This window comes from Marmota flaviventris, chromosome 1 (genome assembly GCF_047511675.1).
Source record: "Marmota flaviventris isolate mMarFla1 chromosome 1, mMarFla1.hap1, whole genome shotgun sequence".
Lineage (NCBI taxonomy): Eukaryota > Metazoa > Chordata > Mammalia > Rodentia > Sciuridae > Marmota > Marmota flaviventris.
The window spans coordinates 142,706,179-142,734,103 of NC_092498.1; the positions used below are offsets into that span (position 1 = coordinate 142,706,179).

General features: G+C 54.3%; 1 protein-coding gene across 1 annotated transcript in view; it reads left to right on the forward strand.

Moving 5' to 3' along the window:
* LOC139705815 (probable RNA-binding protein 19) overlaps positions 1–27,925 on the forward strand; it is a 69,413-nt gene that overhangs the window by 26,584 nt on the left and 14,904 nt on the right. The window contains 20 exon segments of the mRNA XM_071612728.1: positions 6,131–6,231; positions 8,038–8,118; positions 11,030–11,212; positions 13,075–13,111; positions 13,114–13,223; positions 13,313–13,351; positions 13,578–13,770; positions 15,207–15,266; positions 15,269–15,383; positions 15,650–15,674; positions 15,750–15,785; positions 16,439–16,519; positions 19,457–19,558; positions 22,002–22,205; positions 22,797–22,909; positions 23,288–23,364; positions 23,367–23,383; positions 24,319–24,429; positions 25,014–25,214; positions 27,130–27,276. Of these exon segments, the coding sequence (XP_071468829.1) occupies positions 6,131–6,231; positions 8,038–8,118; positions 11,030–11,212; positions 13,075–13,111; positions 13,114–13,223; positions 13,313–13,351; positions 13,578–13,770; positions 15,207–15,266; positions 15,269–15,383; positions 15,650–15,674; positions 15,750–15,785; positions 16,439–16,519; positions 19,457–19,558; positions 22,002–22,205; positions 22,797–22,909; positions 23,288–23,364; positions 23,367–23,383; positions 24,319–24,429; positions 25,014–25,214; positions 27,130–27,276 (2,033 nt within the window).

Here is a 27,925-nt window from a genome sequence, read left to right on the forward strand (position 1 = left end):
TTCTACATACCCAGGTACTTTGCTCACCCCTATAGTTTATCACAGGGACCATCTGCTGATTCCCTCTACTATGAAAGATGAGGACTTTACATAATCGATTCTTCTAAATATTCTTGTTTTTAACTATCCTGCTCTTTACCTGAAGTGGTATACTTTTAAGATATGTATTACTGATCCTTCTATCAGCTTTTTGGTACCAGCTGTTGGTACCAGAGATTGAACTCAGGGGCACTCGACCACTGAGCCCCATCCCCAGCCCTATTTTATATTTCATTTAGAGACAGGGTCCCACTGAGTTGCTTAGCGCCTCACTAAATTGCTGAGGCTAGCTTTGAACTCTGGATTCTCCTGCCTCAGCCTTCCATGCCGCTGGGATTACAGGTGTGTGCCGGCTCCCAGCCATCCATCAGCTCTAAAAAGTGTCTCCTGATGCTTCACTTAGTTGGATGAGAGTTTCAGCATGGCCACCCTTCTTTTCTTTTTCCTCCTAGTTTCATTTTGCATCTCAGTGTGGCTTCCTCTCCCATTGTTCATCTTTTTATCTAATTTGTTACATGTGACAACAGAATGCATTACAATTCATATTACACCTATAGAGCACAATTTTTTACATCTCTGGTTGTGTACAAAGTCTATTCACACCATTGATGTCTTTGTACCTGAATTTTGTATAACGATGTCCATCACATTCTACCATCATTTCTAACCCCATGCCCCCTCCCTTCCTCTTGCACCCCTTTGCCCTATCTAGAGTTTATCTAATCCTCCCATGCTCCCCCTCCCTACTCCACTATGAATCAGCCGCCTTATATCAGAGAAAACATTTGGCATTTTTTTTTTTTTTTTGGTATTGGCTAACTTCACTTAGCATGATATTCTCCAACTGCATCCATTTTCCTGTAAATGCCATGATTTTATTCTCTTTTATTGCTAGGTAATATTCCATTGCGTATATATAACACATTTTCTTTATCTGTTCATCTATTGAAGGGCATCTAGGTTGATTCCACAGTTTATTATTATTATTGTGAATTGTGCTGCTATAAACATTGATGTGGCTGTGTCCCTGTAGTATGCTGTTTTTAAGTCCTTTGGGTATAGACCAAGGAATGTGATAGCTGGGTCAAATAGTGGTTCCATTCCAAGTTTTCCAAGGAATGTCCACGCTGCTTTCCATATTGGCTGCACCAATTTGCAGTTCCACCAGCAATGTATGAGTGTGCCTTTCCCCACACATCCTTGCCAACACTTATTGTTGTTTGAATTCTTAATAGCAGCCTTTGTGACTGGAGCGAAATGAAGTCTTAGAGTAGTTTTGATTTGTATTTCTCTAATTGCTAGAGATGTTTTCATCGTTCATCTTGCCTGATGAATGAAAGAATTAACAACAAGCATTAACAATAGTAGTGAGCCCTCGGAGAGTTTACTGTGTGCTAGGTGCTGTTCAGATGTGTTAGGTGAAGTAATTCATTTACTCCTCACACAACCCTGCAAGTCAGCTTCTATACCCATTTTAAAAGTGAAGAAACCAGGGCACATCAAGGTAAAGTTATCGGCCTGAAGTCACTCACGTGTGATAACTTATACAACAGTGACAGAATTGAGGCGTCTGTCTGGAATGAGCAGTTCTGACCAGTGCACCTCCCGTCTCGCTTAGCATGATTGCATGCCCTTGTCTTCATTATCTTCCAACAGATAAACATTGGGTCCTGAGTACTTCTGGGGTTGCTGACAGTGTAGACCGAAGTGGACAAGACTTGGTCCCTGCTTTCATGGAGTTTGCAGGGGAAACAGATCAAGATGCAGGGATTGAAGTGTGAGCCCGTGCTGCGGGAGCACAGGGGGCTTTGGTTACTGACCCGCAGGGTCATCAGGGCTGCCATCCTTGCAGAAGCTGCAGGGTCTCGGAGAGGCTTCCTATGGGAGGCGGCAGAGGAGCGCCCTGAGAGTGAAGGGGCGCTCCGCGGTCTCCACAGCAGCAGAATGATGGGTCAGACTTCAGTGAGGTGTCCCCGTGCAGTGGGGGCGTGAGTTCACTTTTGTAATCTGAGCTGACAGAGCTCTCAATTCTGTAGACCTTGGGCAGGTCATTTATCCTCTGAGGATCCCATTTTCTCCTCTCTAAAATGTGCATAAAAGTCCCTAACTTGCTGATTGTGAGATTTGGATGAGCTCGGAGTTATTATCCAGGTCCTCTGGAGATTTTTTCCTGCTGGGCAGCCAACGCCTATGGGTTCCTCTTACTTCAAGCTTGTTTGGTTGTTTGTGGCTGCCCCAGTGCCCCTTGGACCCCCTACCAGACACATGAATCTCCTCTTTTGGGAAAAGTTGCTGAGCTGTGAGGGTGGTCCTGGGGCCTTGGGGATTGTGGGACCAAGTTCTGTCACATTTCCATGGCTGCCATAACAGGTGGCCACACTTCCTGAGGTGATCCAGTGCGTATTGATTCCCACAGTTTTGGAGGTCAGAGATCTTAAGGTGTCAGCAGGGCTGCCATCCTTCCGGAGGCTGCAGGGGAGAATCTGTTCCTTCACTTTTTCAGCTTCTGGAGGCTGCCTGCCCCAAGTGGCTCAAGGCCACACTCTTCAACTTCAGTCTGCAGAGTGCTACAGAGCATCTTCCGGTTTCTCTCCCTCTGTTTCCTTCATTACATCTCCTTCTCTGACTCTGATCTTCCTGATTACTTAGGACCTGGGTAATGCAGGGTCCTCTCCCCATCTCAGGTTTCCTAATCGAATCACATGGAAAATCCCATGTGCCATGACTGGTGTGTAACCAGTGTCTGGGGGGCTAGGGTGCGGGCATCCTTGGGAGGCTGTAAACAACAAAGCGTGCGTACTCCATCTGGCGCTCTTTCTGCCCAGCCTTTTGAAGTGGCTACTGGGCAGCGGCATGATGATGAATCTGTCCTTGGTCCTAACCTTGTAGCAGCCACACAGAGCACCAAGACATCCTGTGGCCCTCGTGAGTCTCATTTCTTCACAAGTGACATGAGGAGGGCTTGCCTGAGGGCATAGCTCGAGTGTCAGAGCTGGGACTGTTGGGAGTCCAGGCTCCAAAAACTTCCCCATCCCCCAGAAGAGCTGTCCAATGGTGAGCCCTGCTGGCTCACATGATCCTTACCACCAATCAGACTAGCCCTGCTGGCTCACATGATCCTTACCACCAATCAGACTAGCCCTGCTGGCTCACATGATCCTTACCAACCAATCAGACTAGCCCTGCTGGCTCACATGATCTTACCCACCAATCAGAAAGCACCCCATGCCAACTGTCAAACCCTTCAACTGTTAAACTGTCATAACTGTCAAACCACCCTCGTTTCTATAAATATGCAGAGCTGTTCCTCAGTAAATGGGCATTTTCTCTGATGACGAGCCTTGTTTGTTCTTTCATTGGTGCTGAAACCCTGGAGAGGGAATGCCTCGCTGCTCGAGGGCCCCTTCTCTCAAGGCTTGCCGTCCTTGTCCTCTCTTTCGAGTGCTGCTGCTGCTACTCACACAACACCGGCTCTTCAGTAGGTGAGTTCCCCTATCGGGATCCAACTTCAGACGGGCTATGCAGGGGCTTTGACCGTGATCATCCTGCAAACCTTTGACACCCAATCTGGAGGAGAGAATGCACCCCACCATGACCTTCATGGTCATAGTGGACTCTCTGGAACCCGGTTCATGAGCAGGAGGTCCTGAGGGGTGGTAGAACAGGCATTTTTCTCCCGCCCTCTCCCCCACCCCCTTTCTTCTTCTCTCTCCCTCAATAACCATCCTTGTATGAGGGCCTCTTCTTCCCTCTCTGCAGACTCCCCCTTACTAAATTCTGCACACAAGATTGGCCTTACTATCAATTAGACAATCAAAGTCAATGGCCCCCAGGAGGATCCCTGGATCCCGCAATTCTCAGAGATCTGTTTAACTTCTGTGATCGCTCAAAAAAGTGCAAGGAGATCCCCTATGTTGAGGCTTTTTCTCTTCTTAGTTCTCACCCCGACCGATCCGGCAGATGAACCCCCTCCCTACCCACCTCCCGCATCAGCTTCATCCAGCCCCTCAGGTGTTCCCCCTGCCTTGGCCAACACCTTTATTCCCCCCAAACTAGGTCCCGCTCCCTAGTCCCACAAACCATGGCCCCCTTAATAGAGGTTGCTGGACATGAGGGCATTATCTGGGTACATGTCCCATTCTCTATGAATGACCTCACGCAACTCGAGCGAAGGTTGGGCTCATTCACCACAGAAGAGAGTTTCAGTGGGTCTTCTAGGCTTATAGCCTCACTTATATGTTATTGGTTAATACTCTCCTTTTTGAGGAACATACCAGAGACTGGAAACTTGCCAGAGCCCATGCGGACGAAACTCACTGAGTTAATCCCAATCACCCTTTGGGGCCACTTGCTGCCCCAGATCAAACTCCCGACTGGGATTATACACAAGCTGGCATACAGAGTAGGGACCGATTCTCTGCATGTATTATTGCGGGGCTCAATTTCCAAAAATTACAAGAGACCCCATTGGAATTTCTGGATCGGCTTATGAAAGCCCTTCAGCAGTAACCTAGATCCCCAAACCCCAGATGGCCATCATGTCATGTCCTTATGACATATTTCCTCTTGCAGAGCTACCCGACATCTGGGCCAAACTAAAAAAGCTTGAACAAGGCCCTGCCACCCTCCAGACTGAGAAATTTTAGATGCTTGCCCAGGCCCTGCAGGGTGCTTCCTTGGGTCACTGCCCATCACCAAAAACCCCCTCGGATGCCTGCTTCAAGTGTGGCAAGGAGGGAAATTGGGCCAGGGCATGCCCCGCACCACGCACTCCACCTATCCCATGTTCTAAATGTCAACAACAAGGTCTTTGGGGCTCTGACTATCCTAGATCCCATAGGAGGCCTATGGCCAGGGAACCCTCCGACCTTCTGGGCATGGCAATCGAAGATTGATGGAGCCTTGGTTCCTGTCCCTGGCTATAATAATCAATACACAGGGTCCCAGGGTGCAGATTCAGGTGGATAGGTGCAAGGTTGACTTTCTCCCTGACACCGGGGCTACCTTTTCAGTCCTGACAGAATTCTGGGGTCAAACAGTGCCGTCCACCTCTCCTATTGTCGGGTAGGAGGAAAGATCATCTATCCAAAAAAGACTCCCCTATTACTCTGTTCCATAGACAACTTCCCATTCTCTCAGATGTTCCTAGTTATGCCCCAATGTCCAGTTCCTTTGCTTGGCTGAGATATTGTCTCTAAATTCAATACAACAATCAACATCCGGGCTCCTGGCATCAGTCAGGCCCCATAATTGGCCTGTTCATCTTTTCTGGCCCTTTTGGGAGAAGACTGGCCATTCTGCTCCACTTGTGAGGCTGACGTGAAATACCATACTAACCTGGTTGACCCGATTGTATGGGATACCACACCCCCTCCACCATTTCCTGCCCACCAGTTAACATTCATCTCAAAGATCATAACACCTTCCCCAATCAGGCTCAGTACCCCCTGTCCACGAAAGGTCTTCTAGGCCTACAACCTATTATTCAGGACCTTCTTAGCAAGGGGTACCTCTGTCCTACTCATTCCCCTTACAATACTCCCATACTAGTGGTAAAAAGGCCCAACGGGGTCCTATCACTTAGTTCAGGACATACTACTCATCAACACCTCTGTTAGGCCCTTACACCCTGCTGTCTCCGATCCCCCACTGCCACCCACTTCTTGGTCATAGATTTAAAGGATGCTTTCTTCTCCATTCCCCTTGCCCCCAAATCACAAGATCTTTTTGCCTTTACCTGGACAGATCCCACCACCAGACATTCTCGACAACTAACCTGGACTGTCCTTCCTCAGGGATTTCGAGATAGTCCACACCTCTTTGGACAAACCTTGGCCTCCGACCTCCAATCCTTTAACCCCCAGTGCCCCGAATCCACCTTCTTGCAATATCATCCGGCAAATCTCTTTGCCCACCTACAGGGAGGAAAACACCTCACCACAGCCTTTAAGGCTACGGTGGCCCTCAGGGACTCCTTCCTTGGGCAGATTCCTAAAGTCCTAGTCCTCTCACCTTTAAGTCTCGACTGCTAGAGAGACACTTACCCTTTACTTCATCTCTCTTGCCCGCCTCTCCCCTCTTTCTGGCCCAGGGAGTATTTGGTCTCTCCAGGAGGGGTCCCAAAAAGCCTTGGCCAAGGTCTCCCATGGCTCTGGCTCCATCCAGGATGAGAGCTTCGACTGTCAGGATTCGGTGAGGACCAATCTCTGCAGCTCGAACCTGCCACTTAGGCACTCCTGATTTTTTGGATCTAGCAGGGATGCCCCTTTTGCCAATAAATCAGTTTCCTCCTTCTCTGCATCCTCTTCCCTCCTCCTTAAATGGGTAATGTGTCTGCTCTGCGACTCTCCCCTACAATGTCTCTTGGATCAAATATAGCACCCAGGCCTGGCCCACTCATCCCTTAGACAACCAAAGTAGATGGCCCCTTTTTGGGTCCCTGGATCCCTCCATTCTAAGGGATCTCTATAATTACTGTGAGCATTCAAGATTCTTCTAGCCCTTCCAAAGGGCGCTCAACAGATGACACAGTTCTCTACTTTCTTGGCCTTAAAGGGATATCGGGCTTCTCCACAAAAGGCCCAAATAGCATGTAAAGAGGTCACATATCATTCAAGGGAAAAAGGCCATTACAGTAGACAAAAAACAGCTTATTGTATCTATACCTACACCAAAGACCAAAGATGACAGTCACTTCCTCCTTCCAGGGTTCTATCCCTCTTTGTCTCTCCTTGAAAATCCTTCCATCTCTTTTCAGTCCTGCTCTCCATTAAACCCTACCTCCCTCCTCCCATCTTCTCCCTCACATGAAGGGGTTAAAGTGGCGGGTTATGCTGTGGTTTCCCTGTCATCCATCACGGAGGCAAAACCTCTCCCACCCAATACTGTCCCGTCCGGCAGGACACATCAACGTGGGCAGCGAACCTAGATGGGGAGGAATGAAGGGACAAGAGACACAGAAGGTGACAGCAAGACAAAAGTTCTGATCAAGCTGCAAACTTTTATTGTTCACACAGGGGTATTTATATGGTGGGGATGGGGAAGCTCTCTTATCGGCAGTTGCTGGATGTCTGCACAAGGTGAGATAACCGCAGGATGTTTCAGGAAGATAGGTGGCCGCAGGATGTCTCAGGTGAGATAAGTAGCTGCAGGATGCCTCCCAGGCAGGATGTCTCCCAGGGGGCTGTCAGGCTAATCTTTGAAGGAGAATTTCCTTCTAGTCCCTGACACAATACCACCAGCCAACAAGCTGAACTCATAGGTGCCACAAGGGCATGTGAGCTAGCAGAGGGAAAAACCCTCTCCCTATATACAGATCTCCCATGCAGCCATTTGGAAGAAAGGGGGCTATTGACCAAGAGGGACGGCAGTCATTAATTCCACACTTATTTCTGGCCTACTACAAGCCTCCAAACTGCCTTCCCAACTGGGAATAATCCATTGCAAGGCCCACCAAACTGACTCCTCCCTTACTACTATGGGGAATTCCAAGGCCGATCAAGTGGCTGGATCAGCCGCCCTACAGAGCTTTACCTCCTCTCTGCTACTCTTCATTACCACCAGGGATCAGCCCAAAGATCCCCAACAGCTCTTCCAGTTTCTTCACTCTCTATTCCATTCTAGTCCACAGAGTCTCACTACTTTCTTTCACTCCTTTTTCACCCTTTCCCCACGCAATAAGACTCTCCTACAACAGATCACTTCCGCTTGTCAGATCTGCCAGAAAACCAATACCAATATTCCATTAAAACCTAAACTTTTCACTTCTCATCAGGCCCAAGGTCATATACTTTTTCGGGATGAGTTGAAGCCTTTCCCAATTCTAACAAGCGGGCCTCTATTGTAGTTGATTTGTTGCTTACTCACATAATCCCCCGTTTCGGGATACCCACTTCTATCCAATCAGACAATGGCCCAGAATTCACCTCGCAGATAACTCAGGGACTGGCTCATGCACCATCACTCCCTTGGCATTTCCATTGCCCTTACCACCCCCAGGCTTCTGGAAAGGTTGAAAGAACCAATGGGTCCCTTAAAGAGACCCTCACCAAGCTCACCATGGAATTAAGCCTGGACTGGGTAAAAGTGCTCCCCTTGGCTTTATTGTGCATTAGGGCCTTACCAAAGAAGCCTTCTAATCTCTCACCTTTCGAAGTCATGTATGTCCATCCCCTCATTCCTCCCGGATTGCCTACAGAACCCCTACCCATCTCTGAAACCTATGCCCTGCCCCTTCTCTTCCATCTGTGCTCTGAACTCTGGTGCTATCAAGACTGGCTCCTTCCTGACCCTAGTATCTCTCAAAACCCTACCTCCTTAACACCTGGTCAACTTGTTTACTATTGCCCACAGGGGTAAAAGCCCCCTTTAAAACCAAAATGGAAGGGCCCTGCTCAGGTTTTGAGAGCCAAGGAGGGTCAGAATGACACCTGGCATTTGCCAGATGGAATGTTTGAAAGGTGACACCAGCGAACCATTGAGATGATGATTTGAGTTAAGCTATAAATAATTGCTGTGATGCTAGATTGATTGTATTGTATATTTGACCTTTACTGTCCAGCAATGGGGAGGCTCTTGCTGCCTCAGGCACCTGCTACTTTGGAGTTCTCATGCTACTTTGGAGTTCTCCCAGGGATTCCTGGAGAGTTCCCATTGGTTGGGGACGTGCTGGAGGAGGGATTTCTGATTGGTGGTTCCTGGAGGAGCCACGTGGCCTTCGGGAGTGTTCCCAGGAAGTGTGTGTAGAGTGCTGGTGAGAGTTCGGGAATAAAGGTTGCTGTTTGAACCTACAAGGCTGTGTGGCGGCTTGGTTATTTTGTGCCCAGCCAGACTACAGCACTCATAAGATTATATGCACTCCCTTGGTGGCCAAACTCAAGCTTTCTAATAACCAACTTCCCCATGGATTCACATTTCCAGGCTTAAGCCCAGCGCTCCTACACCTTCTTCGGAAGAGCCAAGGATTGTCACCTGTTATTAAGTACTCTTGTCATCCCTCCCCATAGATTCCCTCAAGCTCCACCTCTCCTGTGTCTCGGTTCTTAGCCCAATACCTAATGCTCCCCCTTCTTTCTGGCCCCTTCTTGGGTCCTCTCTTCTCCCTATGTCTGGAGATTCAAAGCAAGTGACCCTAACGGCCCCCTCTAGCCAGACCCCCTTCTCCTCCTTACTATAGACCCCCCCACACTTGCTTGGATCTGGCCGGTAGTGGGACCCTTGTTTGTTGTCCTTCTGAGAAACCACTTAGGTGTCCGGAACATGGTGACCCCTGAATAAGTGTGAACTACCTTTATCATAAGAGAGCACTTTACCAGTTGCCTTCTGGGCCTAAGGAGGAACATGTGTGTTTTGTTTACCCTCCCAGTTTTGTAAGAATTTCAAGTATCAGTATTTAAAGTTGAGGTGTTTTGCATAGAACCTGGACTGCTGTCAAAGGGAAATCTGGTAACAATGGGCCACCGTCCTCCCTTGGCCATCTTCATTCAGAGCTTGGGAGAAGCTGCCTTCTTTATTACAAAGCCCATGCTTTCTTGGTGTGACTGGGGAAAGCTGGGAACAGTGATAAGTGAGAGAAGCAAGCTGGTTTGGCAAGCTGGGATATTTTGAGAAAGGTAAAGAGAGAAGCAAGCTGGTTTCAGAGACACCCAGGTAGGAGAGAGTTTGAAGAGCAGCCTTAATAGAGAGGGGAGGGAGCTAAATGAAGAATGGAATTGAGAGTGTTAGGTGCAGGACAGGCTGGTCTGCAGGGCATGCCAAACAAAGTTACCTGCAGGATGACCTGGCTTCTCAAGCCCTCTGTCTGGTTCTTTATCACCTGTTTGCTTCAAGCCCAAATGCCCAAGCCCCCCGCTCAAGGCTGAACACTTAATCCCCCTTGTGCCAACAAGGCAGCTTGTAGACCCAGAGACCCCATTCGATTTTGGCTATAAAAACTCCCTGTGCCTGTTCCTTCCCTCTATCATAAAGTTCATTCAGACTCAGGTGGGTAAAATATTTCTAATCAAGCTTTTAACCAGCTTCTCCTCAGGAACTACCAACTCCTGGCTACTGATGGTACCTCCAGTCCAGACCTATGCCTAATGGACTGACATCATCATGGATCTGTGGTGGCAAGGAACCTTCCTTGATCTGGTTCCTGAAGTTATACCAGTCCTCTCTGCCCTCCTGAGGAGGCTCCTTACTTTCCTCCTCTCTGATTCTCCCACAGCACCCCATCTCAGCAGGAAACAGCCAGAATGAGTCAACGCCCACTCTCATTTAATAACAAAGACGGGGGGGGGGGGGGGGAATGTTGGGAGTCGCTAGGGCTACAAAGAACATCCCCATCCCCCAAGGACAGCCATCCAATGGTGAGCCCTGCTGGCTCACATGATCCTTACCACCAATCAGACTAGCCCTGCTGGCTCACATGATCCTTACCCACCAATAAGACTAGCCCTGCTGGCTCACATGATCCTTACCACCAATCAGACTAGCCCTGCTGGCTCACATGATCCTTACCCACCAATCAGACTAGCCCTGCTGGCTCACATGATCCTTACCCACCAATCAGACTAGCCCTGTGGCTCACATGATCCTTACCCACCAATCAGACTAGCCCTGCTGGCTCACATGATCCTTACCAACCAATCAGACTAGCCCTGCTGGCTCACATGATCCTTACCCACCAGTCAGACTAGCCCTGCTGGCTTACATGATCCTTACCCACCAATCAGAAAGCACCTCATGCCAACTGTCAAACCCTTCAACTGTTAAACTGTCATATCTGTCAAACCACCCGGGCTCTATAAATATGCAGAGCTGTTCCTCAATAAATGGGAATTTTTTCCAACAACGAGCCTTGTTCATTCTTTCATGGACCTGGCCTGACTGGCACAGCACACTGCCACCTCCTTGTCTCTGGTTGCCCCTAGAGTCCTGGAGCCCCGGGTTTCTAGCCATTTGTCCCTTTGCTGAAGGACTTGCCAGCTCCTCCCACCTTCTGTTCCAGATGAAGGAGGAGCAGTTCAGGCAGCTCTTCACCGCCTTTGGCGCACTGACTGACTGCAGCCTCAAGTTCACCAAAGACGGCAAGTTCCGCAAGTTTGGCTTCATTGGCTTCAAGTCCGAGGAGGAGGCCCAGGCTGCGCTGAACCACTTCAACAAGAGCTTTATCGACATGTCCCAGATCACAGTGAGTGGGCCCTGCCTGCCTGTCCAGAGTGTCATCCACCGCTCCACCTGTCAGCGACACTTGGGTCCCAAGGCTGTCCTTTTTAGGCCCTGAGGCCTTTGGCCTTCCTCAGTGGTTCCCACTCATCTGTGTGTAAGACTCTCCCGGGAGCCAGTCAGACTGCTGCTGGGCCCGCCATGGGCTCTGGCTCAGTGCGGGAGTCACACAGAAGAACAGGCCTTCTGGAGCCTCAGTGGCACCTGTGCTGCTGGCCAGGAGGGCACTTGAGCCACAGGTGTGCGTCCTTCACTGCCCAACAGCAGGCGCTCAGGACCCACCAGTGGTCCCTATCCTCAGGAGCACTGGCAGACGCAGGTGCTGAGTTCAGGGTGGTTACTGGGTCAGGGACCCTGGGACAACTGAGCAGGACCCACCCTGGCGAGGGAGGGGTCAGGAAAGTTTCTTGGAGGAGGAGGTCCCACAAGGGTCACCCACAGGTGTTCATTGACATGATAAAACGTCTCCAGCCCTTTGCTGAGAAGGGAAAATCCAAGATGGAGCAGCATAGAGCCAAGGCAACACACAGCCTCACCCCTCCCTCTGTGTGGTGTGGGCATGGTGGCCTGCGGGGTCACCAGGTGCTGGTGGTTCATCTTTGGTGACAGGAGTTGGAGTCACAGCCTTTTGACCTTCATCATAGACTTAAGGGACTGCTGTGGAAGTCCATGCAGCCAGGATGTGACCAAATGGCAAGCTCTTTCTTTGGGGAGGGTGGTGGGTGACCAGGGCATCCTTACCTGTCTGGGAGTTGTCACTCCGGGCTCCCAGCAGGACCGGCCCTCACCAGGGTCACCTCTGAGAGTGCGTTGGAGGCTTTGGTCTGGAGAGGTCTGGCTCAGGCTTCATCTTCAGCACACTCCTGGCCCTGGGGCCACCCTGTCTCCTGTTACCTGGGAGGTTCTCCCAGACCAGCGGAGCTTGCCTCGTGGTCACCAGTGATCCCAGGAGCACGGGCATTGTTGGGAGTCTCCCTGAGAACTCCCCGGGCCTTTCAGACCTGGTGGAGGGCAAATTTCCAGTGGGCGGCTAGAACTCCCCAGGCTTTCAGATAAGGAGCCCCTAATGGAACATGGCAGAGGCCAAATTGCCAGTGGGTGGATAACAAGTTGTTTTGAAAACCTTCTAATTGGCCCTCCCATCTTCCGTGATCGTGGACAGCTCATGCCCCCCATGAATCTTATGCAGGGCAGACTTGCGTGCACCTTAGGTGATGACCTGACCTTTACTATGATTGGCCCCGGGAGCTTCCTGGTTTAAGATAACTGACTCTCACTTTCTATATAAGCTAGCACCAGCTTGCAGTAAAGGGCTTCATCTTTGTCACTGCTGTCTGTGTGTGTGCATTTTAATCTCTGACAAGAACCTTGGCCTTTCAGGCGTCCCCTGCACCCGCCCTTGCTGATCACTAGCCTACATCATCTCATTCTGTCCTCAGAGCTACCATTTGGCATGGATGCTCCTGAGTCCCTAGTCTCTGTCCCTGAGGGCCTGGGTCACCTGGGGCAAGTTGCTTCACATCTCTGTGCTCCAGTTTTCTGGTCTTGAATTGGGGAGAGCTGTGGCTTCACTGCCCGCTGTCAGGAGACTCAGGGTGTCCACAGTCCTCATGGAGCACTCGGGTGCTGTGTGGAGCTCCCCAGTAGATGGTAGCTAGTGTAGTGATGTCACGGAGGACAAAGCCAAGGCGAGGTGGTAGTCCTCTGCTTCCACTCTACTAGTGGCAGCTGCCTGTCTGTAAAGCCCAGGTTCCCAGGTGCTGAAGGGCAGGACCCTCAGGACTGTGGCTGTCACAGCAGGTGTGACAATCGCCCTTTCTCATGCAGGTGGAATTCTGCAAGTCCTTTGGGGATCTGACAAAGCCCCAGCCTGGAGCAAACATGCCCAGAGACCAAGGCAGCCCGAGCAGCCCTCACAAGGCTCTGTCCCCCGGAAATTAAGAAGGTATGCAGGTGACCGTTCCAGCACCAGGCCTGTGTGGGCAGGCGGTGGCTCTGGAGGGTTCTGCAGTTCCATCTGCCCTCCCCCTCCCGTGTGGCCCTCATCCTCTGCCTCTGTTTTTAGGATGATAAGGAGAAAAAGGCCCCATGTGAACTGGAGCAGGTGAGTCTGTCCTGTTGACCCAGAGGGCAAGGGCAGCCAGTCGGAGGGGTGCAGGCTGGTCCAGAAAGCAGAGCCCACACCTCGAGTGTCCTGCCGTGTCCCTGTGGACTCGGGGTCCACCAGAGATGGGGAGGATGCTCGCCTTGCCGGGAGTTCGCAACACCGAGCCCCCCTGAGTCCCCTCTGCCTCTTCTGTGTCCCTGCTGCCCGCCTCTGGTGCCCCCAGCTGAAGGAAGACACCAAGTTCCAGGAATTCCTGTCAGTTCACCAGAAGCGGACACAGGTGGCCACTTGGGCAAATGGTGCCCTGGACACTGAGCCCCCAAAAGGGAAGAGCAAGCCGAGCAGTGACTACCTGAACTTTGACTCTGATTCTGGGCAGGAGTGTGAGGAGGAGGCCGCTGAGGAGGAGCTGGGAGGTGAGGCTTGGGCACTGTGCCTTTGCACCTGTGTCTCTCAGCTGCAGCCCTGTGGCCCACCAACACCTGCTGGCAGGCACTGGCTGCCCCTCCCTCGGACACCAGGCCTGGGGCTGTCCACACATGGCTCGGGAGCTTTCTAGTGGGGGGATGAGGTCACCTGCAGACAGGTCTGCCATGACTATTCCTGGTCACGTGCTTGTCAGTCGGCAGTGTTCACCGATTGCATGATGCATGCTGGGCTCTGGGGATGTAGTGCTGAGCCGTAGACAGGAATCCTGCCCCGTGGCGCTGTCAGCTGTCATTGTGGTGAGAGGAGAGCAGTAAACAGATGAGCACCCAGGGACGCGTCATGGGGTCACAGCCGCTATGGAGAGGAAGCAGGGGAGCTTGGGAGGGAGCTGCCAGGGAAGGCCTTGCAGGGTGGGTGAGCCTCTGTCCTCTCAGGCTCAGCGTGCTGGGGCAGCTGGTGGCCAGTGACCGGCTGCAGTATGGGATGGCAGCTCTGGTTGGGGGTTGGTCAGGCTGGCTGAGGGCAGAGGATATGTACGTAGCGTCACCTGTGCACCTGGCAGGGTTTCTGTGCTAAGCTGCAATCTGGAGGATTTGTGGGACGTGGTGGGACACGTAGCTGGGGGCAGAGGGGGTCGCAGACCAGGGCACAGCATCACAGGGGCTCAGTTCAGGGGAGCGCGCGACTGCAGGGCAGACTGGCTCTGGGCACTGGGGCAGGGAGGGTGGGGCCCAAGGAGCTCGCACAGGCCTGGAGCGGAGGGGCTGGGGCTCCATCCTCAGCGTCCAGAACTCACGGGTGGGGGTGTGAGGCTAGAAGGACAGTTGTGACAGCCGAGCAGGCACACTCCTCCCTCCCGGCTGTCTCTGTAGCACCCCTCAAGAGCCAGCATATCACCAGGTGTCCCCTGTAAGCCATTCACACCTGCGTGCTTCCCGCAGGTGAGTTAGCCAGGGGCCCAGCACTGGAGCTGGGCTGGAGTGAGGTCCTAATGTTTGGGGTGTTTGCTGCCTAAGTAGATGATGGAGCGTGGCTCCCACCGGGGTTATGTGGGTGGCCCTATGAGATGATGGGTGGGTGCCATAAAGGGTTCACTGTAGAAATGGTTCTGCTGTGTAAGTGCTTTCTGTGGCACGTGAAGCCCCTTAGTGTACTTGACACAATTGGGAAGGTAACTGATGACTGGGAGGGACCATCCAGGGGAGAGCCTAGCAGGTGGCAGGGAGCCATGGAGCTGTGTGTGTGGTGCGGGAGCTTCGCCCTCTCGCGGTGCCCATCAGAGGGTTTATTGGGCCGCTGGGCACCAGGGCCCTGATTGTGGTGAGTGTGGTCCACAGGCTACCCCCCAGGTTTCCAGCCCTGTGCTGCCCAAGTCTCTGGCTGCTCAGGAGGGTGACCTCCTCCCCGCCCCCTGCCCTCTCAGCAGAGCAAGGCCTGGAAGCTAAGGCGGCTGCCCAGCGGGGGCTGTCAGACATGGAGTACCTGAATCCAAGATGGTGGCAGCCGAGTCCTCTTCCTCAGAGGAGGAGGAAAGTGAGGACGAAGCTGTAAACTGTGACAGAGGCAGCGAGGAAGAGGAGTCCCCTGCTGCCCCCGACCAGCCAGAGCAAGGGAGCCCAGGGACCCTGCCTGGGAGGGGGAGGCCCTGAGCCCAGGTATGTGCCTGCAGGAGGGACAGCGGGGATTGTGTGCCTGTCTGGGTGTGGCCCCATGGCTGGGGGTGTGACGCGGAGGAGAGCCCAGCAACCCGCCACGCACTCCTGGATCCTCTGGGCTCATTGCCTGCTACACGGGAGGGGTGTCCTGCTGGGGCTCTGTGCATGAGTGAGGTGGTGACGGCTGGGTTACTTGGTGTTCAGTCACAAGGCAGGCAGGTGTGGGTGGGCTCCTCGTTAATGGACAAGCCTGCTATCACTGGATGCCGTCACAGTCACTCGGCAGGCATTCTCCTGCCTCCATTTTATAGGTAAGAAAACTGAGGCCCAGAGAAGGGAAGTGGCAGGTCAGGCCCCAGGCCCGGGTCTGCCAGGCTATGAAGTTGAGATTGTAAAGGTGGACGCGACTCCCACCTGGAGTCCTGTCCTCCGGACACAGGTCATGCGTCCCAGTTCCTTCATTGGAAGCTCCAACAAGAGGAAGGGGCTCCGTCTGCCGCCTCCTCTTCCCCTTGCTCTTCTCCGCCCTCCTTTCTAATGCCCACCCTGTCCCTGTCCAGGGAGGTCAGAGGGCGAGGGGTTCAGCTCTTAGCTCTGACCCTGTGTGACTGCTGGGCCCGAGGGTGCTGCAGCCCCACAGTCCTCTCTGATCTTCATCTGGAAGGGACATCCTCGCAGCACCTGTTGTCACCAGACAAGCAGACATCAGTGGTAGGAAGGTCTCGGCCCCGGGGCTCCTCCCATCTCCCCTGGCCTTTGATGGCCTGGGGTGCTGCTCGCTGGGCCATGGTGCCCTGAGTCCTGGCTACAGCCCTCAGAGGCAAATGGAGACCCCGCAGCCCCCACCTCTGCCTCTGCCTGGACCCTGAGCCCGTGGCAGGCACAGATGTGGCACTCTCATGCTACCCCGTAGCCTCCACTCCTAGAGCTGCCGTGTCCCAGTCTGTCCCCTGCCACCGCTGCCCCAGGGAATCAATTGTGGCCGTTTCTCTTTGTTCAGACAGAGAAACCAGCAAACCAGAAGGAACCCACCACGGCCCACACCGTGAAGCTACGGGGAGCCCTGTTCAGTGTCACAGAAGTAGGTGCTCTGAGGACAGGAAGATCACCTGTGGGCGCAGACTAGGGTGGGTGGGGAGCTTCTGTTGCCTGAGGCCATTAGGGTCCAGTGAAAAGGAATTGGAGGCCCAGAGGGCTGACAGATGACATCTTGGGCATCCTCACGGAAGGAAACAAGATGGCTGCCTAGAGCTAAAAAAAAAAAAAAAAAAAAAAAAACCGCTAGGGGAGCTTGGGCCAGGGGAAGGCCAAGTGGTCAGTGTGGTCTCTGTGGGGAGTCCTCAGTCTGCTCCCATAGGGGCAGCCGTCTCGGACACAGGTGAGGGCGTAGGTATTGCTGCAGAAACAGGCCGCAGGCCAGACGGAGCATGGGCTGCAGCTATCCGGCTCTAGGTCTGCGCCAGCAGAGGACCCTGTCTTCATTTCCCTCCTGTGATGGTCAGAGAAGTTCACTACAGGAAATTCTAAAGGACACAGCTACGTGACTAGAACCTGAAAGTCACCTACAACTGGGATGACCACGTGGGTTACACTGACCTGCGAGCTGGGGTGTAGCCAGGTGGGTGCCAGGGTGCAGTACAGTTACTGCAGGTCTAAGGACCAGAGCTGGAGGTTCCAATTGTCCTTGGCACAGTGGGCAACCCTGCTCAGTATTCCTGTGTCCCAGTCAGTGGCAACCACTTTGGGGACAAGCCTTCTTAGATGTTTTCTCCTGTGCACTGACACTCCCATTTTGGTTTGCAGCGTCCCTGCAGCAGGACCACACTTGCTGCCCACCACTGCCTTGTTATGTAGTCTTCCTTACTCAGGAGATGCTTTGATACACTTTCCTGATCGCATAAAGTGGACATGGGAGCTACTTACAATTTTGTGCTGTTAGAAATACTGAAGCAATTCCTTGTGATTAGGGTCAGATTTTTTTGTTGGCGGGGGTACCAATATTGAACCCCAAGGCATGTAACCACTGAGCCACATCCTCATCCCTTTTCATGTTTTGAGACAGGGTCTCAGTAAGTCACTCAGGCTGGCTTTGAACTTGTGATCCTCCTACCTCAGCCTCCAGAGCCACTGGGATTACTGGCCTGTGCCACTGTGCCCGGCCTAGTTAACTTTTTGTGAAGAAAAAATGAACCCCTGCCCTACTCCTCCTGATAAAATCAGTTTCAGATACATCAAGGATTTGAGCTGAAAAAGTTTCTTTCTAAGCAATTTGTAAAGTTTCGTGGGAAAAAAGAAAAAAAAATGGGTTAATTACCTACCAGCCCAAAGCTCTGGAAGCCAGCAGCTGTGGTGAAGTCACAGTGGTTCATAGCCTAACAGGGGCAGGAGTCTGGTGTCTCTAATTTACAGAGAGAATTTTATGAAGGATTTATGACCCAACAGAAAAACAACACAAAGATCAGAAGGTTTTCAAAGAACAAGAACTCAGGTGGCCAGTGCACATGTTTGGATTCTGTCATGATTATCGAAAAACAAAATCAAAACTGGAGTTCACATTTTTCACTTGCCAAAATGGTACGCATCGTTCATGTTTGGCAGTAAACATTTTCTTGCCTTTAGAGGGCCGCGTGGAGCTGCCCCGCAACATTATGGACATCCAGGCCTTTGCGGAGCTGGTGCCTGGCCAGGGCTTTGCCCCCAGATGAATCCCGGCACACCAGAGCCTGGATGCGGGAACGTTCTTGCAGCCTTCCTGTTATTATTTATAACTCAACGTGTTGATTTGCACTCATTGATAAGAACAAAAACCCAAATCAACCCTGAAGCTCCATTTCTGGGGAAGTGGTGTGTCCGTGGTTTTGGAGGGGAGTGGTCTACCCCTGCACAACATCTGGCCTTGGTCAGAGGTGCTCTTGATGGTAATATCTGTGGGGGGCTGCTGGCCTCTAGTGAACAGAGACCAGGTGAGGTGTGCTGTGTAAGCCCTGCCAGACACAGGACAGCCCCCACAACAAAGAGTCACTAGCCCAAATGACACCAGTGCCAGGTTAAACCTGGGTTAACTCACGGGGACACGTGAAAATGGTGTAAGATGATGTATCACAGAAAAGGACATGATGACAGGGAAGACCCCCAAGGTGCCGCAGCCAGTAGAAAAGCCCAGGTGTGGAGCAGGACATGGCTTCATGCCCAGAGGAACTTAGCTGTGTGTGACCCACCATGCTGGCTTTCCTCTGGGCAGGGGAAAGTTTGGAAAGAATCTGGTAATTGCAAACTTGGATGCAGTAACGCGAAAGCTCAGAACTTGGCTGGGCTTCTTCCACTGACCTGGAGCACCCGGATGTGTCCTTCTGTCCTTCTGTCACCTTGTAGGACAAGCCACGTCAGGGCAGGGCCTCAAGGGCTTACCCCAGTACCCAGTTGGGAAATGGATCTGCAGCTTTTGTTTTGCAGAAGGAGCCAGGAAGAGTGAGCTGGCCTCGGAATTAGGAACCAGTTTGGTTTCCTGATTTGTACTTTTTAGTATTTGTTATAATTTTACACCCTGAATGTTCACATATTTTTAAAAATGTGTTTAAATCTCACACATGTCCAGAGAAGAGAGTAGTTAAAAAGGTCGGAGGCCTCCCTACAGTGGAACTTTAGGTTTGTCACTGTGATTAACGTAGACAAATATCTCTGCTTCAAAGAGAAGTAAGAAAAGCCAGATTTAACCCTAAGTATTTAAAAAAACATGAAACAAAAAAAACAACTCCTTAGGAACAAAAGACCAGATGTAATGCCTTAAATCGCTGCTGCTAATATTACTATTTTATAATTACATTATTCATTTCTTCTTCAGTTTTTATTTCCCAGTTTTTCTTACTTTATGGTGAGGAGAGATGAGTGTGACTTAAAGGAAGGTGAAAAACCATGATCACTTGATTATCTTTTCTGATCCAACACTTTGCTCCTTATCTCTTTATTGGGTTGCATGGTTTCTTGGGGGACTGATAAGGGGCAAAACTTGTCCTTGCAGAACAATGTCCTTGAATTCCTGGTGCCCCTGAAACCAGTGGCCATTCGAATAGTGAGAAATGTGCACGGGAACAACACAGGTAAGGCCTGGAGCTGGGTGGATGTGGGGGGGAGGGCTGGCCACATGGTTGGGGAGGTCCCAAGGCAGCCTTGTCCTTATCCTTGTTGGGATCCTCAGTTCTGTGGATGTGGCTAATTAGTCAAGACGCAGATCTCTGTCATCCTTGCCTCTGGCATCCTGGTATATAGTGTCAGAATTTTCTCCTCCACTGTTCTAGTAGGTTCCCCTGTTCTGTTCAGGTAGATGCCCGCAGGTCTGGGTTTGCTGGGCTAAGTACATGGGCGGCTCTGCGGGCGGGCAGTGCTCTACCTCTCTGCACATGTGTGGTGTTGCCCCAGACCACATCTCCCCAGGTGTCCGCTCCGGGCTGTGAGCCTCCTCCCCTGGCCTTGGAGACCTGGATCTGGCTGCCTGGAGGCAATGAGCACGGCTGGAAGGAAGGTGGATCTGGGAGAGCTGGGCATCTGCCCAGCCCAGTGGCCAGCTAGGCCAGAAAGCCGTAGGAGACCAGTGGCAGAATAGCCACATCTCAGAGAACCATACTAAGGCTCTGTGGCCACTGGGTATCTGGACCCTGGGGTTGGGAGTGTCTTGGCAGGAAGAGGCCACCTGGGCAGAGTGGTCAGGTCTGGCCGAGCTAGCACCCAAGGAGAAAGGTGCTCCTGCATTGGGGTGGTCCAGTGCCCTTGCTGTGTAGCGTCTCGTCCCTCCCCTGCTCTCCCGCCCAGCTCACCAGGATGATGGTTCAGGCAGCTGTTACTCCTGGAGCTCAGCAGAGGGCAGTGTGAGGGGGGGGACAGAGCCCCTGCCCAGGTTCACAGCCCAGCCAGCCACTTAGGAGCCCTGTGACCTGGGACAGGAACTCAGCCTCCTTTCCTCGTCTGCATAAGGGGTCAGACCTGTCGTGAAGTTGGGAGGCTCAGGATCAGCCCCGGACAGTGTGAGCACTGGGCACGCTCAGAGTGCAGCTGTTGGTGTTGGTCCTGGTGGCAGGGCCACCGGTTCATGGCACCTCAGAGACCAGGCAGAGAGCCAGGAGGAAGGTACCTGCCTTGTTGGGGCTCAGGGACAGCATCTTGGAGGCCCTGGCGCTGGAGAGAGCCAGCACCTGATCATGATGCTGTTGAGGGCAGCAAACGACCCAGGTGGAAGTGTGGGGGCGGAAGCTGGGCCGGGCCCTGGAGCTGCAGTAAGTGGGGGAGCCTGGGCCCAGTGTAGGCTCGGGGCTTAGGACAGCCTCGGGTTTAGAAAGGCCCACTGGCCAGTGCAGGGAGGGCCGCAGTCAGCCGGAGGCAGTGGAGGCTTTTGCTTGTGTGCGCTGGTGGGGGAGGCTGGGGGAGATTGTGGTGGTGTAGACGGGGTGCTGTTTGGCGGCTTCACGGGTCGAGGCCCAGTGAGGTTGAGGCTGTGGAGGCCTCTGCACCTGCTTGTTGCTGTGTAGTCACGGCCTCTGGAGCTGCAGGCAGGGTGGTGTGGAGGTGACCCTCCAGTGCTGGGCTGGGTCACAGCGGCCATCGTGAGCATTTCTTCTCTGCAGAACATGGTCAGGAAAGGGGTGAGGCTGGGAGGGAGGCAGAAGGGGCCTGGTTTTTGCGCCTTCACCCGCAATGCCAGGTGGGTGCTGAGTGCTCCTCCAAAGGGTGGCCAGGTGGGGTCAGCCTGATCCAGCGGCCGCACAGCCCCTAGTGCCGGCAGTGCTCTTCTGCCTGGGAAGGCTGTCCTTTCTCGTCTTCCATCCAAACGAGCTTCAGAGAGGAGGCCACAGCCAGGGCCCTTTGTTCTTGCCTCAGTCGTTACTTCTTAGACTGGGAACTTGCAGGCCTATGGTTGCGCTCGGCCACATGGGGCAGAGTCTGTGGGGAGGGGTGACTCACGGGGCACCATCTGGAAGTGCTGCCCGAGCCCCTGTCTCTTGGGAGGCTGGCCTGGACGTGGAGCATCAGAGACAGCGTGACATCCATGGAGGTCCCACATGGGACCTGAAGGTCTGGCCATGGTGTCCTGCTCCCCAGATCCTCCCACACAGGCTGGTGCCCTGGCCACACAACAGTGCTGCGCAGGACAGGAGGGGGATTGTCCATAGGCTCCAAGTGCCCATTTGGGAAGAGGAAGACCCACATATGGGACGTGGTCACACCCTGGTGTTCAGAGTGTCCACTGCAGACAGTGTCCTCTGAGTAGGACAGAGTCACAAACACTTCCGCAGCACTAAGTGTAGCCGGTGCTGGGTAGTAACCACACACTGACTCTTGGACCTTCGAGGCCACCCTTCGCTTGGGGACTGTTGTGCCATTCACAGGCGAGAGGAGGAGGCCTGAGTGGGTGAGGTGACCGACCCAGGGCAGGCTGCACGTGAGGGGGATGGAGCCAGGTGCCCCTCCTCCCCCATTTAGTAGGCACGAGGGACTGTGAAATGATGTCCTTGACCTTGGGCCTGGTGGCTGGCACAGAGAGCTGTTCTGTGTTCCTGTGGCCGACCCCTTAGTGCCCGGTCCTTTCTCACCCTGAGCTCAGGCCCAGCTCCAGCCCCAGCAGGCTGACGCCTCCCCTGTCCTCAGGTCCCCTGTCGGAGCTCCACTACCCCATGGACAGCCTGACCAGGAAGCCCAAGGGCTTCGCCTTTGTCACCTTCATGTTCCCTGAGCACACGGTGAAGGCCTACGTGGCCGTGGACGGACAGGTGTTCCAGGTGAGGTGGCTTGTGGGCACCGAGTCACTGAGCCTGGCAACAGAGAAGGCCACGCCAGGTGGCTGTATGAGCTGGCGCACGTCCACGTTCTGGGTCCCAGGACCCACGGTGGCCAGCCATGTGGTCACCTCCAGTGAGCTACTTGAAGGGAAGATGCTGCGAGAGGGGAGCTTGCTGAGGTGTGTGGGTGGCCCTGAGGAACCAGGGAGCTGCTGCTCTCCCAGTGTCCCCGTGCGGTGTGCCCAGGCCCGGGCCAGGCCACCTCCAGTGCTCCTCCATCCATCTGCTCATGGCATATTGGTCTTCCTGACACCGGGCCCGACTGGCCCCAGCCATGTGCAGCTCACAGTGTCACCTGTGCAGGGTCTGCTGGGGGGAGTCGGGAGCCGTGGGGGTGCTCACAGAGGGTACAGTCCCCTTGGCGTGGCTGTGTCGGGTGCCCCCATCCTCAGCTGGATGGAGAGTGACCACGTGGCTTTCTGCCTGCCGTCCCCATCTCCCATCAGGGCTCATTGCTGAGTCCAGCTGGCTTATGAAGAGGGGACACACTGGAGGGCGGGGCTCTGCTTACCTCCTGCTCTGTCCCCTCAGGGCAGGATGCTGCATGTGCCGCTGTCCACCATCAGGAAGGAAGCCAGTGAGGATGCAGACGTCCCCGGCTCGTCCTACAAGAAGGCGTCCGAGGACAAAGCCTGCAGCTCCAGGTCCTCGTCTGCCCTGTGTGGCCTCTGCGCCCATCTAAGCTCTACTGCCCGCCCCCCAGCCTTTCCCCAGCTGCCTGGGCCCTTTCCCTCGGTAGGGTGGGGCCTTCAGGGCCTCAGTGTCCCCGCTGCACATTGGGAGAGTGGGACTGTGTCAGCATAGGTTCTGAGGTGTCACCAAGGGCTGGGTCCCTGGCACAGAGCAGGTGCCGACACTTGTCACGGCTTGGGTTTGCGGCCTCACTGCAGGCCGGGTGCTCGCCCAGGACAGGAGAGCTGGCGGGGGGCGGGGAAGGCCGGCCAGGCTCTTGGCAGTTTTGGTGTCTGCGAGAGGCCTCTGTTGGTCCCTGCCTGACCCATTCTGCCTGCCCCTGCCCTCAGCTCCCATAACTGGAACACGCTGTTCATGGGGCCCAATGCCGTGGCCGATGCCATCGTGCAGAAGTACAGTGCCACCAAGAGCAAGTGTTCGACCACGTGAGTGAGCTCGAGTGTCTTGCGCGCGTTGAGTCCACAGACTTCCTTCCAAATGCTGTCCACGGTCGCCCTCTGCTGCGGTCGATTCAAGCAATCCCTGGAGTGTTTTTCAGCCACTTGGCAAAGGACGTCCCTTGGTTCTGCCCATTAGCTGCTTTCTCCATTGTCCTTTACCCTCCCTCACGGCACTCGGGTCAGCGATGACCGTTGGAGGTAGAAGGCTGGCCCCGCGTGTAATTGTGAGCGTCCCAGTGGCCACATGTGTACAAAGAAACAGGCAAAACTAGTCTTAACGAGACACGGTCTTCAACTTGACGTCTAGAGCCTCGTCACTTTGACGTGAGCAATGTAAAAAGCCACACTGTTTCTTCCCTTCTTTCCATCAATCCACTGTATTTTGTGGGTAGCACGACCTGGATCTGAACATGCCACACTTCAGGTGCCTGGTCTTGTGGTGGCTTGTGGCTGGGGAGGGCAGCCTGGCCTGAGTTGGAGGGACAGCCACAGCCTCTCAGGCCCCGCCCATGCCCTGTGAGCACTGGGGCTCAGCAGCACCTGGACAGAGGTCCCACCTTGTAGTGCCACCTAGAGGAGGCAGGGGAAGAGAGGAGGGTTTGGGGGAGCTGTGGCAGTAAAGTGGGTGGGTGGGGAGTTGACAGAAGCAAGGACTGCCTGTAATGGGGTCAAGGTCAGCGCCTGCCGAAGCCCCAGGGTGCAAGTGGAGCCTCACAGAGACCTGCCCACTGCAGGAAGGGAAGAGCCCCAGGGTGGGCGGCGATGCATGGCTGGGGAGGGCAGAGAGCTGGTGTAGTGCCAGAGCATGGTCCCCACCTCAGTGTGGGTGGGCGACAGCACCCTGAATCCCCTCCCCACTGGGCCTGCCCAACTGGCTAGGTCCTGCCTGACGGGCCCAGCCTCCTCTCCTCTCCCCACAGGAGACCAAGGACAGCGTGGCCGTGCGCGTGGCCCTCTGGGAGACTCAGCTGGTCCAAGAAGTGCGGCGCTTCCTCATCAACAATGGCGTCAGCCTGGACTCTTTCAGCCAGGTGGGTGCCTGCTGCCCCACTGACCCCACCTCTGGGGAGTCGACTGCTGCTGATACAAAGCTGGGGACAGCCTCAGGGGAGGCTGGGGTATGGGTGGGTCCTGGGGTTACTGGATCCAAACCGAGTGCTCAACTTCAGAGTTGCCCCTCCCAAGGACAGGGACAGCCAGCTCCTGGGGGCGGTGGGCTGCTCCTGGGGGCACAGGCTCCTCGCTGTTTCTGCTTCCCACGCCTGTGTCCACAGGTGGTCCGCAGTCCCAGGAAGAGCCCTCCATGCTGAGGTGCCGATCTCAATTACTGCCCAGTGCAGGGCGCCTGGGTGGTCCATCGGGGCTGTGGTCAGTCACTGTCGGGATCTGGTGACTCAGCTGGGGCTGGGATTCGACCCCGGGGGGTCTCACCGGGTGCCCTGGGCCTTCGCCCTCAGCGGAGCTGTGGAGCCAGCGGGTGGTGCCTCCTGGGTCCTCCAGGTGCCTGGCCACTGAGCCCCCAGGTGCGCACCTTGAGTAGAGGCCACGAGGTCAGTGCCAGTGTCCAGCTGAAGAGCCCTGCTGCTGTCCCTCACGTGGCCTCTCCTCCCTGCAGGCAGCAGCAGAACGAAGCAAGACAGTGATTCTGGCCAAGAACCTCCTGGCAGGCACCCTGGCGGCTGAGCTGCAGGAGACCTATGGCTGTTTTGGGAGCCTGGGCTGCGTGCTGCTGCCTGAGGGTGGCGTCACTGCGATTGTGGAGTTCCTGGAGCCCCTGGAGGCCCGCAAGGCCTTCCGACACCTGGCCTATTCTAAGGTAGGCCGCTGGGAGCTGCTGCGGGGAGAGGGCCCGGGAGCTGGTGTGCCAACTGCCCAGCACGGGCTTGGCCTGGCTCCACCTTGGTGCTGGTCCCGCACCCCCGCCCTCCCTGAGGACGCTGCAGAAAGCACCCTCGGCCCCTGCCCAGTTCCGGCTGTCCTCGGCCTTCCTTTCCTGCCCCGACTTGGGTCTCCCTGGTTGGCTGTGGCGCCGTCCGTGCCTGTGGTGAGCTGAGGCCGGTCCTGCATGCAGGGCCGTCCGTGTGTGCACACGTGTGTATCCTCAGCACAGGGGCCTCTGGGGCTCCATGACAGGTGGCCATGAGCCAGGTGGCCTAAGACCACACAGTGCACCTGTCACAGTGCTGGCAGGCAGGCAGGTATCCAAGAGCAAGATGTGGCCAGGGCTTCCAAGGGCTCTGGGGAGGACCTGTCCTGCCTTTGCCAACTGCTGGGCTCCCGGTGTCCATCAGCTCCCTGTGCCACTCCCGTCCCTGCCCTGTCTTTACGTGGCCTTCTTCTTGGTTCCAGATCCCTCTCCCGGGTTTATAGCCCACCCAGATAACCCTGGACCATCTCGGGGTCTTGATGGTACTTTCAGGGGATGCACTGATAGGTCTTGGGGCTCTAGATGGTCATCTCTTGGGGAGCCACCTTTCACCCACCACAGGTCATTTGTCTGCCAGGCCCATTGGTGCTTTGCAGGCCGTGGTCCCCAGCGACCCGCAGGCAGGCCTTCCTGGCCCCCTCCAGCCCTGGGGGGTTCCCAGCTGGGGCCCTGCCCACTGCACCATCAGGGCTTGGTGAGAACTTGGCCCGCGAGACTGCTGAGTCTCTGGTGGCCCGGCCAGGAGCCGTGCCTGGACTGCAGCTGCCCCTTCTTCTTCGGGAAGGAGTCCCCATCACCAGAGTGGATGATGGCGAAGGCACTGTCCAGGCGCAGCCTCCCCTTTGACTCTGACAAGTGTTTTCTTCCCTGACCGTTCCCGTCAGCAGCCTCGACTGAGGCCCAGTGACCCGAAGCCACACAGCTCCTAAGTGGCACTGCCAACTGTCCGACCCCCAGGCTGCTCCCACTCCCTCCCGAGCACATTTTTTTCATTTTCTTTTTTGTTTTTATACCAGGGATTGAACCCAGGGGTGTTTACCCACTGAGCTTTGTCTCCAGCCCTTTTTTATATTTTATTTTGAGACAGGGTCTCACTAAGTTGCTTAAGGCCTCACCAAGTTGCAGAGGCTGGCCTCGAACTTGCTGTCCTCAAACTTGCTATCCTCCTGCCTCAGCTTCCCAAGCCGCTGGGATTACAGGTGTGCGCCACCGCGCCCGGCTGCTTGTTTTTTTTTTTTTTTTTTTTTTCCTGGACATAATTAATCTTTGAGTCTTGAATGCAGTATGAAATTTGAAAAGAGTCCCAAAGGCTGTAAGTTGACAAGTCTCCCTCCCACCCTGCCCTGTAGCTACCCAGGGGCCTTCTACTGAGGTGGCTATTAGCAGTGGCTGTCTCAACCTTTTTTAAGAAACCCCTGGCACACAGGTCGCCTCTGAACGGCAACAGGAATGTTGTTGGCTTTGCGACTTGCTGAATTGCCCTGGAGCTGCCCTGTGCCAGCAGTTCCTCCCCTTGTCACAGTCCCCATTTCATCCTCTGACTAGAGAAAGCGCCCAGGGCACCTGGAACCCACCGCAGGTCAAGGCTACAGAGACATGGCCTTTGCCTCTCAGCCTGGGCCCGAGTGTTTTCCTCGGGCACCCAGAGCACTTGGGGTTCTGGGCTGCGCGTCTCCTGGCTCCTCTGCCCTGCGGAGCACACATCTTCTCCACCCTGGGGCGCGTATTCTGCACTTGGGACTGAGTCCCTCTCAGCTGTGTCCCGTGACAGGGACCCACAGTGTTGGCACCTTTGCCTCTACAGTTCCACCATGTCCCCCTGTATCTCAAGTGGGCTCCAGTTGGCGTCTTCTCCAGCACAGCCCCTCAGGGGAAAGAGCCCAAGAAGCATCTGCGGAAGAGAACATGGTGGAGCCAGAAACCGGCAAGAACAGGTCAATGTCGTGGGCAGGCGGGCGAGGGGTGGGCAGAGAGCCAGGAGCTGTTCAGCAGACCGCTGCTTTATTGCTTTGTTCATCCACAGACCAGCGGGTCTCGGTCTCTGATTATGCAGGTGTTAAAACATCCCTGAAAAACAGCATCAGAGCCGGGTGATGAGGCCCACGCCTGTCACCCCAGCAGCTCAGGAGGCTGAGGCAGGAGGATCCTGAGTTCAAAGGCAGCCTCAGTGAGACCCTGTCTCTAAATACAATACAGAATAGGGCTGGGCTGGGGCTCAGTGGTGAAGCACCCCTGATTGCAGTTCCTGGTACCAAAACAACAAAAAAAAAAAAGAGATCAGAATTACGAGTCCAGGGGCTGGGGATGTGGCTCAAGTGGTAGTGTGCTTGCCTGGCATGGGTGCGGCCCAGGTTCGATTCTCAGCACCACATACAAAGAAAGATGTTGTGTCTGCCGAAAACTAAAAAAAAATAAATATTAAAATTCTCTCTCTCTCTCTTAAAATAAAAAAAAAAAAAAAAAAGAATTACGAGTGCAACGTAATGTAGCATATTTTTAGTTTGTCAGCTAACGGTTAAGGGAAGAAAACCTAGATCTCTTCATACCCAGAAGAGCCCATGAAAGCCCAGAGCTCCATAGGTGGCTGAGGGGCTGGGGGC